This window comes from Molossus molossus, unplaced genomic scaffold (assembly GCF_014108415.1).
Source record: "Molossus molossus isolate mMolMol1 unplaced genomic scaffold, mMolMol1.p scaffold_m16_p_18, whole genome shotgun sequence".
NCBI lineage: Eukaryota > Metazoa > Chordata > Mammalia > Chiroptera > Molossidae > Molossus > Molossus molossus.
In genome coordinates, this window is record NW_023425353.1 from 27,040,319 (window position 1) to 27,055,331 (window position 15,013).

The 15,013-nt window shown below is 43.3% G+C and overlaps 1 protein-coding gene across 1 annotated transcript in view; it reads left to right on the forward strand.

Moving 5' to 3' along the window:
• Positions 1 to 1,024: 1,024 nt before the first annotated feature.
• Positions 1,025 to 15,013, forward strand: part of SYN2 (synapsin II) — a 203,209-nt gene continuing 189,220 nt past the window's right edge. Inside the window, exon 1 of the mRNA XM_036266897.1 lies at positions 1,025 to 1,545. Within this exon, the coding sequence (XP_036122790.1) occupies positions 1,166 to 1,545 (380 nt within the window). The 5' untranslated portion in view covers positions 1,025 to 1,165. The remainder of the gene's footprint in view (positions 1,546 to 15,013) is intronic.

The following is a 15,013-nucleotide window of genomic DNA, read 5'->3' on the forward strand; positions in this document are numbered from 1 at the left end:
ACAAATAAAATGAAAGATATTGAAGAGATGACCTTCTTGGTACTACACCAATGCCTGTTAAGGAGGTGAACACAGAAGGAGTAGGGGAATCTTAGATATGCCATTTGGGAGTCTTGTGTGTGTGTGTGTGTGTGTGTGTGTGTGTGTTTCTAGCCTTACACATGGTTTCCTCTCTCTGGTAGAGGAGGAGGGGGAAAGAAGTACATGCTCTTAGGTGAGCCATTCTCAAGTTCAGCTGTCAAAAATGCACCCCACAATCCTTCCAAGACTGGGTGGAGAGGATCTGTTCACCTTCTCCTCCCCAAAGTAGAGATGACCCTTCCCTACTAGGACTTGTCTCCATCACCTTGGGGTGGAGTTGTGGGGGGAATGTCTTTATCCCCCAGTACTGAAAAAAGGGAGGGGGGTAGAGTTATTTTCCATCTCACTATAGGGTGTGTGTGTGTGTGTGTGTGTGTGTGTGTGTGTGCGCGCGCAGATTATTCCTTCCTTCCTCACATGGGGATTGGGGAGATGACACCTTTTCCCCAGATTTAAAAAGGAGGTGGTTGTTTTCTTTCTCATAACAGCGCGGCACGCGCGCGCGCGCTTGTGTATGTGCGCACACGCGCGCGCGAGGCATGGCTCCTTTCGCACCTCTGGACAGGGAGGCTAACACCTATCTTCCTCCGAAGAAAGTGGGGACAATTTCCTTCCCGTTCATCTCGAGTAGGACATGGCTCTTTTCTCCCCAACCAAAAGGTGGTAGAAGCTTTCGGCTCCCTTTTCCCTATTCTTGGAGAGCAGAACTGGCTCCCACGGCCTCCCCCACAGAGCCACGCTCAGGTTGCAGGAGGCCCGGCTGTCCTCAGCCTCCAAATCCGCAGACCCCTGAGGCCCGCGGCTTGGTGCCGGGTGCGCAGGCGACGAGTCGGGGGCGGCGCCGGCTATGCGGAGAGGGGCGGGGCTACCCGTGGCCCCGCCCCCGCCCCTCCTGCTCCCTGGCGCTGAGCTTCGCGCCGCCTGGCCCGCCTGGCCCAGTCCGCCGCGGCTGTCTCTTGGGCTCCCGCGCCACGGACCGAGCGTCAGCACCCTCGGCCGCCTGAGCCCCGCAGCCACAGCCTCGGTTTCGCCCTCCGCGCCGCCTGGCCCCACTGCCTTGCGTGCCCTCAGTCCCTTAAGCCAGATGATGAACTTCCTGCGGCGCCGGCTGTCGGACAGCAGCTTCATCGCCAACCTGCCCAATGGCTACATGACCGACCTGCAGCGGCCCGAGCCCCAGCAGCCGCCGCCGCCGCCCCCCGGGCCGGGTGCGGCCTCGGCCGCGTCGGCGCCCCCGGCTGCCTCGCCGGGCCCCGAGCGGAGGCCGCCGCAGGTCCCCGCACCCGCACCCGCACCGCAGGCGGCCTCGGCGCCGTCGGTGGGCAGCAGCTTCTTCAGCTCGCTGTCCCAAGCCGTGAAGCAGACCGCCGCCTCGGCCGGCCTGGTGGACGCGCCCGCCCCGGTGCCCGCCGCCGCCAGGAAAGCCAAGGTGCTGCTGGTCGTCGACGAGCCGCACGCCGACTGGTAGGTGGCGGGCCGCCACCGCCGCCAGGAGCTCCCCCGGCCTGCGCGGGCGGCTGGGGGACGCCAAGGAGACGGCCCAGGGCGTCGGGGAGACCGGGGGTCTAGAGGTCCGGCGGGCAGGAGGTGGGCAGGGGATGAGCGGGGGCGGGGCATGGTTGCAGGGTGGAGGCGGCAGGGGTCGCCTGGAAAGGTAAATCCTGAGGTACAAGATTCCTCAGTTGGCTCAATCCTCCAGGACACGTCAAAGGAGCTACTTGACGCAACAGGGAAGAGTCTGAAGAAATAGAGTTTGTTCTTGAGGGGCGGACGAAGGGGGCAGACTTTTCACCCTAAGCACAGGAAAGATGAGGTAAAAGTGGTCCTAGATCGCCGAAGGGATATCTAAAACCAATTAAACAAACAAACAAAAAAAGGTTCCACCTTAGGAGGCATGAGTGAATGTGGAAAGAAAATGGGTATTTTTCGGGGAGAGGGTAGGAGGAGTATTTGTCACCTGGTCCGATATCAATATTGACATCAAGACTGAGCAAATCACAGATGCGGAAGCCCGGGTAGGTGTACGTGGGCTTGTTCTGGTGCAGCACGGCTGAAGACTGTTCAAGAACGATGAAAATTTGGCATTTTGTGCAGCAGAGAGGAGATTTATGGATTGTTTTGGTTTTGGTATGTGTGTGTGGGGAGTGGAAGTGATAGTGGCTTTTTCCAGTTGGAAAGATGATGACTGAGGCAAAATAGTCTGCATCATTAAAGGGCCACCAAAAAAAAAAAAGATCTGCCTTAATGCAGTAGACAGGAAACTTCAATAATAATAATTATTATTATTATTATCATCAAGGGATATTCCAACTTAGAATGAGAAGGCTGGGGGAGATGTTAGCTCTAGCTGGTAAAAGCAGGAACGAGACCCATTTAAGACAAATCAATAAAATAAGTTCTATTTTATGTAGCAGGAAGTTGACCTCGAGGATGATGATGGTTGGAGTGGGGGGTGACGGTGAAATTGTCTGGAGAAGGGCTTGAAGAAATGAAGAGGCCAGAAGTCTGGGTTGCTTTTTTCCTGGAATATGGGGAGGGCTGTTTTTGTTGTTTGTTTTTCTTTCTCAGAGGGGTTGAGGTTGGAGACTGGAGGGTGGCACAGAGGGACTGCAGAGCTGTTTATCTCCATTTCCTCATTTGGCTGCTGCGCTGCTTTTCTCTCTCTATCATTTTCTCACTGGGTGACTCAGAGGGGAGAGCGCTAGGGTGGGTGTGATGGAAGTGAGGTGTAGATGCCCTCCTGCTGGCCCCTAATGTGACCATTCTGAAGAATGATGTGGGTGACTTGTGTAGTTGGCTTTTTCTCAAGACAGTGGAGTAGAAAATCTGAAGGGACAAAAGCACAAGCAAGAGTGTAATGGAGAAGGTATAAGAGTCTAAATGATGGTGCTATTGACAGCCTCCTAGGAGAATTACTCTAACTCAGTTTAAATCAACAAGTGCTTATTAGTGGGAAGGGAAGGTAACTAAGCTTAATTGAGCACCCTTTATATGTCCAACCCTGTGCTAAGTGCTCTAATACATATCTCATTGAATTCCCACCACCAGCTGAGGCTTAGCAAAACTAAGTCGTGTGTTCACAGTCATATAGACAGCAAATGATAGAACTAGGATTTGAACTTAGACCTATTTTGCTCCATCTACTGTTGCCACTGCACTGCTTCACTGTTGCTTCATTATTATTATTATTATGTTATTAGCAATCTTTTTTTTATCCTCATCAAGGACATTTTTCCATTTTTTTTGTTCAGGGAGAGTGTGGGGGAGAGACAGGAACACAGAGAGAGAGAGAAACATCGACGTGAAAGGGACACATCGAGTGGCTGCCACTCGCACGACCAACCAGGGCAGGGAACAAACTGCAACTGAAGTACATGCCCTTAGCGGGAACCGAACCCAGGTCGTTCTGGACTGCAGGCTGATGCTCTAACCGCTGAGCCAAACCAGCCAGGGCAAGCAATATTAATAATAGGCTCCATCTAGGGGTTAGGCAGTGTAGGGGCCTTACAGAGAACTCACACTCAGGTTTAGGAGACTAAATGGAAACATGAAACAGTTAACAAAAAAGGAATCTAGAATTATTAGTTAAGATATTAAATGAATGGAGTGATTAGTGAGGGCCAGAGTTATTGGAGAAAGCTTCACAAAGAAGAGTTTTGAAGAAAGGCCAAGTAAAGGAGGGGAGAAATGGGAATCACATTGGTGCTTCATTTTTTAATGCAAGAATCTGATCCTCCTGCACTTTGTTTGATTTATCCAGTTGAAGGCATTTTTTTTTTGGGGGGGGGGGGTCCAATTTACCAGTTAGGTACCTGCAGGTAGCAAGGCATTCATTTGTATGGGTATGATGAGGCTGCTGTAGATTTGTGTTTAGTTCTAATAGCTTCAAGTGGCTTGCGATTGGAAACTTTCCTTGGATATGATTATTCTGTAGGAAGAGTGCCTGGCATGAACCAGAGAATTTGCCTTGCCCTGAAGACTAGAATTCTGAGGGAAGTAATGGAATCCACTTTTCTATGGACTGACAACTGTTTTCTGATTTTCTCTGAAGTAATAACATTGATTTATTAAAACTCAGAAACCCAGTTTAAGTCTAGTGCTTCATAGCAGTTGTGTGCTTCTGTGTGTCTGTGCTTAATAGCAATTCTCAGAATTGTAGTTTGTGTTCTGATGTGTCTCTTTTAAAAAACATCTTGGTTAACTATTGATGAATGGTTTTATTAAAAGGAAGGTCTTTGAGTTAAGGAGCAGGTGCCTGCTTATGACAAGCACAGTGACTTAAAGGTGCTTTTTGCTCTAAAAGCTGACTTTAGTAAATTAGTCTCAAAGTTTAAACTACCTAGATAGTATTCAGTGAACAGGTGTCATTATATGCCCAATATTATTTTCCTGCTGCTTGAATAGGAAGTCAGAGTGTAGCTTCTCAATAGAATTTAAACATTGGTCCCATCAGAATTATAGAATGCTGAAATGAAGAGGGTTTTAGTGAGCATTTAAATAATTGGAGATTTAAAAGAAGGGATTAAAATGGGCACCCTCTTAGTGCAGCCTTTATGCACAGCAGATTCCTTTGAATTTCTATCAGTGTAATTGTGGGCAATGGAATTTGGTGACCTTACAACTGACTAAGTTGATGGGGGAAATTGGAGGGTGTTTCTCTCTCTCTTTCTCTTTCTTTTGCTTGAAATGTGTTTTTATTGGTTTCCTGAGATCTTTAGATTAATTGCATACTAAAGGATTATTGAAAAATGTATCTGTTTCACTAAAAAAATGAAATCAAGCTCATTATATACCTTACTAGTAATTATTACTAATAATAATTATTATTAGTTGATATAGATGTAAACCACTAATTATGTGTGTGTGTGATATAGTATACATACACACATAAATATATATTCTGAAAATACATAGTCTTTTAAGGCTCATACATAAATTTGAAGTACAGTTAAGACTGCACTGTAATAAATGACCTTTGTGCTTAAACAAGGAACAAGCATCCATTTGTGTGTGCGTGTATACACATCTTTTGTGTTTTACACTATCACTGGTGAAGAGATAGGTTTTCTCTCAGATTTTCCCCTGCTCTCCTTCTAATTCCAGTGACCAAGTGAGTTTTTTCATCCTGGCATGTCTCAGTGTTTGATTTGAAAATCAAACAGCACAGGCATTCTAAAGCTTATTTAGATTATCTAGAGACTGCAGTTATGACAAATCCACAGATATTTATTGAGTACTTTCTCTGTATAGGGTATATATGCTATGAAAAATGAGACATTATATTTGTTTTCTAAGATCTTTCTGTCTGTTTGGGTAGATAAGATGAACACATGTTTTAAAAGCTTACTAAAGCCCTGGCTAGTTTTGCTCAGCGGTTAGAGCATCAGCCTGCGGTCCAGAGGGACCCGGGTTCGGTTCCCGCTAAGGACACGTACCTCAGTTGCAGTTTGTCCCCGGCCCTGGTTGGATGGTGTGGGTGGCAGCCACTCGATGTGTCCCTTTCACATCGATGTTTCTCTCTCTCTCTTTTCCTCTCTCTCCCTCCTGCTCTGTCTGAACAAAAAATGGAAAAAATGTCCTCGGGTAAGGATAAAAAAAAAAAATAAAGCTTACTAAAAACTACCCCTTGTGTTCATAGTATGGTCCTTGGAGCAACAGCATTGGCAGCAAGCAGGAGCTTTTTGAACTACAGATTATCAGGTCTCACCTGTGCCCATTAAAGATGCATTGAACTGCCTGGCTGGTGTGGTTCAGTGGTTGAGCATCAACCCGTGCACCAAGAGGTCGCCAGTTTGATTCCTGGTCAGGGCACATGCCCAGTTTGTGGGCCAAATCCCCAGTGGGGGGCACGCAGGAGGCAGCCAATCGGTGTTCTCTCCCATCGATGTTTCCATCTCTCTCTCTCCCTCTCCCTTCCTCTCTAAAAAATCAATAAAGAGGGGGGGAGGAAAGAAGCATTGAACTAAAGGGTATTTGATTAGTGTTAAAGGTATGGCAACAACAGTGCTATCATTTACTGTGTTCTCAATGTTTTACTATATTCCAGTTATTACAAATAGCACTTAATCTGTATCACAGCAATGTGGTACTATAGAAATTTAAAGGGTGAGAGATGGATGTAGGTTAAGGTGTGAAGGGAATGCTGAATGGAAGCAGTGAGATTTGAACTGAGCCTTGAAGAATTTGAATTAAATGAGATAGGTTTGGCACAGTCCAGACAGTGAGTATTGTAAAGAAAGTACATTGGCAGAAAAGAGGGAAACAAAGAGACTGGAATGATATGTTAGTTCAGCAGCACCTGTTTGTATTCTTTTCTGGTTAGTCTTTTAGCATTTCATTAAGAATAGGGGGATTCAGCCCTGGCCAGTTTGGCTCAGCGGTTAGAGCGTCGGCCTGCGGTCCGGAGAGACCCGGGTTCGGTTCCCGCTAAGGGCACGTACTTCGGTTGCAGTTTGTCCCCGGCCCTGGTTGGTCGTGCGGGTGGCAGCCACTCGATGTGTCCCTTCACGTCGATGTTTCTCTCTCTCTCTCCCTTCCTCTCTCTCCCTCCCACTCTATCTGTACAAAAAATGGAAAAATATCCTCGGGTGAGGATAAAAAAAAAAAAAAAAGAATAGGGGGATTCAAAGTGCAGGAGTCTGGACCAGTGCTTTTGAGTGGTTTAGAAAAATATTTAAATTGGAACTTGGGGGGAAAGCTCAAGTGAGGTTTGAGGCTTCTCTTTGTTAAATAGTTCATTTATGTGTTCTGTTTCTGATTAATACAAATATACTAATTCCATAGAATTTCATTGTTCATAGCAGCAGTAGCCTATAGCTTTGAATTCTAGGTTATTAGAACTGGAAGATCATTTTTATTACTTTATAAATGGGAGAGCTTAACCTAAAGAGAAGAGTGACTTGTTCAAAGTTACTCAGCTAGTTGATGGCAGAACCAGAACTAGAATCTAGAACTTCAGTTTCTATATTCACCTTTCCCCCCTCTAAACCAAGTTACAGTACCCCTCTATTTTTACCATCTTTCTACCTTCCTCTTATCTTTCTCTTGATTCTCTCAAGGACTGATAGGGGCTTTTGATATTATTATAGCATTTGAACTGAAAGGACTCTGAATCATCATCTAGTCCAGAGAAATGGAATGATTTGCCCAAGATCAAATAAAAAGTAAGTGAGAGAAGGGAGACTAGAACTCACATTTAACTCCAACTCAAGTTTCTTTCTACTTTTAAGTCAGTCTGAGTAGATCCCTCAAATTTAATCCTTTTTATTCTTAAAAACACTGTATCTGCTTCTTTTAAAGATTCATTGTGGAGTTGTTAGTAAGTGCTTAAAAAGAACCACATGAGCACCCTGGCCGGTTTGGCTCAGCGGTTAGAACGTCGGCCCACAGACCAGCGATTCCCGGGTTTGGTTCCTGTTAGGGGCACATATCTCCGTTGCAGTTTGTCCCCGGCCCTGGATGGGGTTGTCTGGGTGGCAACCACTTGATGTGTCTCTCTCACATCGATGTTTCTCTCTCTCTCTCTCCTGCTCTATCTGAAGATAAATGCAAAAATATCCTTGGGTGAGGATAAAAACAAAAGAACCACATGAGCATATCACACTATATCTACACCAGCAATTTCACTGTCTTATTTGTGTTATTGATGTTTCAGCAAAGGTCATTGTAAAATGGTTGAAGGAGACTTAGGGAGGTAATCATCAAAATCCAACAATATTCTAACATTAATGGGATTGTGCTACAATGGTGACCTTCCTTTCATGGACCAATTTTTACCTTAGTATCCCTATCTACCTAAGATTGCTTATTGTCTTTTTGTATCCAAGTTCAGATCTGTATTAACATTAGGTTTGTCAGTATCTTGCTAAGCAAAAAAGTAATAGAGACCTAAATAGGAAATTTTCCAGAACTGCATACCTTCCCCTCAGATTTACAAAACAATTTTTTTATCTTTATTGTTGAATGTATTAAAGATGTTCCTCATTTTCCCCCATTGACCCCTCCTCCCCACTCCCGCCCCCCTCTTGCCTTTTCCAACAAGTTGTCTGTGTCCATTGGTTATGCATATAAATTCTTTGGTTTATTTCTTCCCATCCCCAACCCCCTTCCCTTTGAGGTTTGTCAGTCTAGCAACCAATTTGTACTTCTTAATTCCTTCCCCTTTCTCACCCATTCCCTCAATCCCCCTCCCATCTGGCAACCAACAAAATATTCTCTGTACCTATGAGAATGTTTCTGTTCTGCTTGTTCATTTTGTTTGTAGATTCAAATGTCAATAGATATGTATTCATTGCCATTTTGTTTGTTCATATTTTTTATCTTTTTCTTCAAAGAGACCCTTCAACCTTTCATATAATAATGGTTTGGTGGTGATGAACTCCTTTAATTTTTTCTTGTCTGGGAAACTCTTTATATGGCCATCGATTCTAAATGACAGCTTTGCAGGATAGAGTAATCTTGGTTGTAGGTTCTTGCTTTTCATCACTCTGAATATTTCTTGCCACTCCCCTCTGGCCTGCAAAGTTTCTTTTGAGAAATCAGCTGACAAGACCTGGCCAGTTTGGCTCAGCAGTTGAGCATCGGCCTGCAGACCAGAGAGTCCCGGGTTCGGTTCCCGCTAGGGGCACGTACCACTAAATAAGTAAATAAATAAATTTTGCCCTGGCCGGTTTGGCTCAGCGGTTAGAGCGTCGGCCTGCGGTCCTGAGAAATCAGCTGACAGTCTTATGGGAACTCCCTTGTAGGTAACTAACTGCTTTTCTCTTGCTGCTTTTAAGATTCTCTCTTTGTCTTGAACCTTTTGCATTTTGATGATGATGTGTCTTGGTGTGGGCCTCTTGGGGTTCATCTTGTTTGGGATTCTCTATGCTTCCTGGACTTGTGTGTCTGTTTCCTTCATCAAGTTAGCAAGTTTTCTGCTATTACTGTTTCAAATAGGTTTTCGATTTCTTGTTCTCTCTCTTCTTCTTCTGGCACCCCCAAGATGTGAATGTTGGCACGCTTGAAGTTGTCCCAGAGGCTCCTTACACTATCCTCATTTTTTTGGATTTTTTTTCTTTTTGCTGTTCTGCTTGGGCGTTTTTTGCTTCTTTATATTCCAAATCGATGGATTGCTTCTTGGCTTTACCTACTCTACTATTGAATCTGTGTAAATTATTCTCTATTTCATTTAGTGCCTCTTTCATTTCTGACTGTGCATCCTTCATTTCTGACTGGTCCTTTTTATGCTCTTGAGGCCCTCACTAAGTTCGCGGAGGTTCTCACTAAGTTCATTGAGCATTCTTATAAGCAGTATTTTGAACTCAGCATCTGTTAGGTTGCTTATCTCCATTTTGCTTAGTTCTTTTCCTGGGGTTCTGTTCTGTTCTTTCATTTGGGACCTGTTTCTTTGTCTCCTCATTTTGACTGCCTCCCTGTGTTTGTTTCTATGTATTACTTAACGAGAGGTATGGGGTTAGCTGAGACCAGATGCTGCTTGTTTGAAAGAATTTAAGAAAACCTGAAGCAGCATCCAAGACAGGCCAATCCTATGGTTAAGCAACTGGCAACAGCTTGGGTGGCCTGAAAGTTGGGTGGGGCAGGGCCTCAGGGAATCACCAGGGCGGGGCAACGAGTGTGAGCCAGGTTGCTGGAGTCCCAGATATGGTGGCTGTCTGCCGCCCCAGGGAAGGGCTCACCAAAGGAGCAGAGGCCTCTGACAGCACGTTTTTCCCAGAGAAAGCCCCCTCTCCAGCCCTAGCTCCAGTGCCAAACAGCTCAGTCCTTCCCTGTATGTCTCTGGTGCCCCTCGAGCTGCCTCCCCTCCAAACTTAGAGGGAGTGAGTTCGATAAGTCTGTGTGCGGACCCTTTAAGAGGAGCTGCCTGGGGGCTCCAGCCGCCTCAGCCTGCCTGAGCCTCAGTTCCTGCTGTTTTTTTCAGCCAGAAGTTGTGGGGATTTCTCTTTCTGGCGCTGCAACCCTGAGCAGGTTGCCTGGTGTGGGACGGGGACCCCTCAGTCTTCAGGGACTTCCAGCTGAGGTAGCTTCCTGATTTTTATTCGCCACATGTGGGTGTGGGACCAGCCCCTCCGCCTCCACCCCTCCTACCAGTCTCAATGTGGCTGCTTCTTTAATTCTGTAGTTGTAGGACTTCCATTCAGCTTGATTTCAGGCAGCTTTGAATAATGGTTGTTCTGTAGTTTAGTTGTAACTTTGATGTGATTGTGGGAGGACACGATACCGCGTTTACCTACGCCGCCATCTTGACTGGCTATAAAACAATTTTAACTGGGATATGATTCAGTGCAATTAATTGATCATCTAACAAGCCAAATGCTGGAGATATAATGATAAGTTGGGCATAGACCTTGTCTACTGGGATCTTTGAGTCCACTAGGGGAGTGGACAGACGTTTAAATAGGATTTTAATATAGTGTGATCCTTAGTATACATAGGGTGCAGTGGGAACACAGAAGTGGGCTGTCCTGAGCAATGAAGATGTTGTGGTTAGAAATGTTTGTACCATTAAAAATGTGCCACTGTGTATTCTTAGGTAAGCCACTTTGCCACTGGTTTTTAATTCTCTAAGTTTTGTCAAATGAGAGGACTGAAACAGATTCTCTAACTTCCTTTACAGCACTATGTTATTTCCATGTTATATTTTTTGTACAATTTTTCCCCCAAAAACGTTAGCTCTCTATTTTATTCCATGTGGCAATGCTTGTAAATCTCTGGGAAAAGAAGCTTAGATCAATAAATGAGTAAACATGTCGTTGGATGATCTAATACTCTCCATTCAGTACTTCCTTCTTACGGTTTTGCTATCCTGGAAAAAAAAGGGTCAATCCTGTAAAGCCTTCTCTAAGTGTTTCCTCCTCAATAATGGAAATTGGAGACTTGTGGTAGAATTCTTCTCTCTCCGATAGATCTAAGAATGAATATATATATTGAAGTATCAGCTTAATAGACTTTCTTTTTTTAAAATATGTTTTTATTGATTTTTTAGAGAGAGAGGAAGGGAGAGAGAGAAACATCTATGTGAGAAACATCCATCAGCTGCCTCCTGCACACCCCTTACTGGGGATCGAACCCACAACCTGGGCACGTTCCCTGACCTGGAATCAAACCAGGACTTCTCAGTTCATGTGACAATGCTCAATCCATTGGGCCACACTGGCTGGGCAATAGCATTTATTTCTTGATCCATGCCATGTGCCTGTGCTTTACAGTTTATCTAACATATTCATACCCATTGTTTATTTTATCTTTATAATGATCCTGAGCAGTAGATAGAATATTCATTTCATAAATGAATAAACAGACTCATGAAAGTAATCATTTGCCCAAGGTTATATACCTATTAAGCTGGAGTGTCAAGATCTGAACCCCAATTGATAGATTCATTTAAAAAAAAACAAAACCCAAAAAGATAAATTTGCCAGTAGAAAATTAGATGATTTTTTCTTATGAAAAAGGTTTCTTTGCCGGGCCAGTGTGGCTCAGTGGTTGAGCGTCGACCCATGCCACCAAGAGTTCACCTGTTCGATTCCCAGTCAGGGCAGGTTGTGGGTCCGATCCCCAGTGGGGGGCATGCAGGAGGCAGCTAATTGATGTTCTCTCTCATCGATGCTTCTATCTCTCCCTCTCCCTTCCTCTCTATATAAAACCAATAAAGATAAAATCTTTTTTTTTTATCTTCACTGGAGGACATTTCTCCATTTTTTGTTCAGACAGAGTGGGAGGGAGAGAGAGGAAGAGAGAGAGAGAGAGAGAAATAATCGACGTGAAAGGAACACATCGAGTGGCTGCCACCTGCATGACCAACCAGGGCCGGGGACAAACTGCAACTGAGGTGCGCGCCCTTAGTGGGAACCAAACCCAGGTCTCTCTGGACCACAGGCCGATGCTCTAACCACTGAGCAAAACCAGCCAGGGCAAGATAAAATCTTTTTTAAAAAAGGTTTCTTTTGCAAAAGGATTACCTCATGATTCATTTAAATAGTACACCACTAATTTTGAAATTACTCAATTTATAAAAATTTTTATATACACACAGCTTTTTCAGGATGATATCCATTGCATAGAGTGAAGGCATGGTTAAACTTAGTGGTCTCAGGATGGAGAGCTGCATCTTATTTTTTTGTGTGTTTAATGGCATGCACACTATGTGTATACCTTTAAATCATGTGAGACCTTCTGCATACTTATTGAGTGGCATTGTCCTTTGTTTTAGTTTCCCACATAGTTGGTTGAATACCAGAAGGCTACACATAGCTTTTTAGAGAGAGGAGAGGATGATAGAAGGCTTTCTGTTCCACAGACACTACTTCAGGGGGAAGTAGCATAGAATAGGGCAAGTGACTTATGGAGAGAATAAAGTAAGCAAGTACCTCAGATGCTTGAACTCCAAGGATACCCACGCAGTGGGACTTAGAAGGAAGTATACTGGCTTTGGTATTACTTGACAGTAGGTATTTCTGAAATTTTAGTCAGTTCATATAATATTATAAAGCAGATTATGATTATATTCAATTCTATTATCCTTTTCTTCTCTTTTTAGCAGCATGAAACAATGTGAACATATAGGATTGAGGGTCAAAAGACCTAGGGTTGAGATCTGGCTCCACCATTAACCATGTGACCCTATCATAGTTACATAACCTGTCAGCCCCCTACCCCACCCATTTAACAAATTTTCATTGGGGACCTGCTATATGCCAGCCACTGTTTTAGGAATAACAAACAGAAATTAGTTTCCTTACCAGTAAAAGGGAGCCAACAATGTCTCATAGCATTGTTTTGAAAATTGAATAAAATAAGGTTATAAAAAGTACTTTGTAAAGGGTAAAGAACCATACTAGTGATTGTTGCATCTTTCCCTGTTTGGACCCCTTTTTTGAATTCCCAAAATTTTGTTGTTAGGTGATTGTCTATTTTGCATAATATTTTTAATTTTAATTGAGGATTACTGTCTCAAAGACAAAATCATTGGAGGCTTTCTCTTGTATTTTTAAAAATACAATTTTATATTTGTAATTTTATTTTTTTCAGTGAAATTGATTATTTTTCTTTTTAAGTTTTATTGTATGGGGTGACATTGGTTAATAAAATTATATAGGTTTCAAGTGTACAATTCCATAATACATCATCTCTATATTGTATTGCATATTCACCACCCCAAGTAAAGTTTCCTATCACTATCCCCTATGCCCCCTTTCCTCTGGTAATCATCATACTGTTGTCTGTGTCTACCATGGTTTGTTTTTTTATTTGTTTGTTTGTTTTTGCTTAATCCCTTCAATCCCTTCACCATTTTCACCCAATCTCCCAACCCCCCTCCCCTCTGACAGCTGTCGGACTGTTCTCTGTATCTATGAGTCTGTTTCTATTTTGTTTGTTAGTTTATTTTGTTCATTAGATTCCACATATAAGTGAAATCATGGTATTTGTCTTTCTCGGACTGGCTTATTTCACTTAGCATAATACTCTCCAGGTCCATCCATGCTGTCGCAAAAGGGTTTGTTTTTTTTTTTGAAGAGAGAAGCATTACCATTTTGACTCAGCTATATCTAACCATTAGGGAGAAGGCACATACATCTTTATTATACTTAATAAGAGAAATGAATTCTAAAATAGCTGTACTTCAGTTTCTACTTAAACTAATTAAGGACGAATGATTACAGATGGAAATGAGAGAAATATACAAAATGACTCTAAAAAGTAGTACCTGTGCTCTTTTCCCCTATCAGATCCATCTTTCATATTGCTTTCAGAGTATCCCTAAACAAAACAAAGCATTCATAGATTTTATAAAGTCAGTTTCCTTTGTAATATTCTTCTCTAACACACTGTTGCTCTCTAGGCTTATTCACAACCTGGTTACAGCTTATCTTTCATACTTTTGCTGTACTCTCAAACTTTTTCTATAATTGTATTCTCTTCCCCTGAACACAAACTTGACTTTCTGGATTCTGTGCTATTATTACACAATTACCTTTGGAAAGTTCTTATTCTGTTTCTCTCTTTTACCTCAACACTCATTTCCTTTGTTCCATTTTCAGAGGATGAGGGTACTGAATATTGTTTTTAAAAGACCTACCCCATCCTGCCTTCTCCATGACCTTGCTCAAAATTTTATCCCCTTTTCCTTTTGTCTATAATCTCATTTTCTGCTAGTTGCTTCTACTAGTTTGCTACATCATTGTAAATAAAGAAACAAGCAGAAACTCTCCCTCACCTTGTTAATCATTCTTCCAGATGTGAAAAAAAAAATCTTAGTCTTGTCTCTACATCCTTACCCTATATTTGCCCTCTGGCACTGAAATTGGGCTTCTGCCTTCTCCACAATACTGAAATTCTTCTTACTAGGTTTCTTTATTGCTAAATCTAAAGGAAGGTGTCAGTCTATACCTTCACTGATGAGTTTGACACTGTTTATCTTCCATCTGGAAGTCCCTTGGCTTCTGCATTCTTTGTTCTCTTCATACTTGTTCTTTAAAAATTTCTTTTATTGATTTTAGAGAGAGGAAGGTAGAGGGAGAGAGAGATAGAAACATTGATGAGAGAGAACATCGATTGGCCACCTCCTATATGTCCCCCACTTGGAATCGGGCCCACAACCTGGGCATGTGCCCTGACCAGGAATCGAACCGGTGACCTCTTGGTGCATGGGTCAATGCTCAACCACCGAGCCACACTGGCGGGGCTTGATATCTTTAGTTCAGAACTTTGTCCTGATCTTCAGACATGTTCGTTGCCTGCTGGACATCTCCATCTGGGTGGTTAAAGGTAACTTAGGGTCATTTGTTCCAGTATTGAATTCCTTATCTTTCCTATTTTCAGTTCTTCTCATATTCTTTATCTTTACTGGGGATAGCAGTGGTCATCTTTTTTGATTTCTCATTAGCATTCACCTAGAACTTTTGCAGGTCTCATCATGATTTCCAGTTAATAG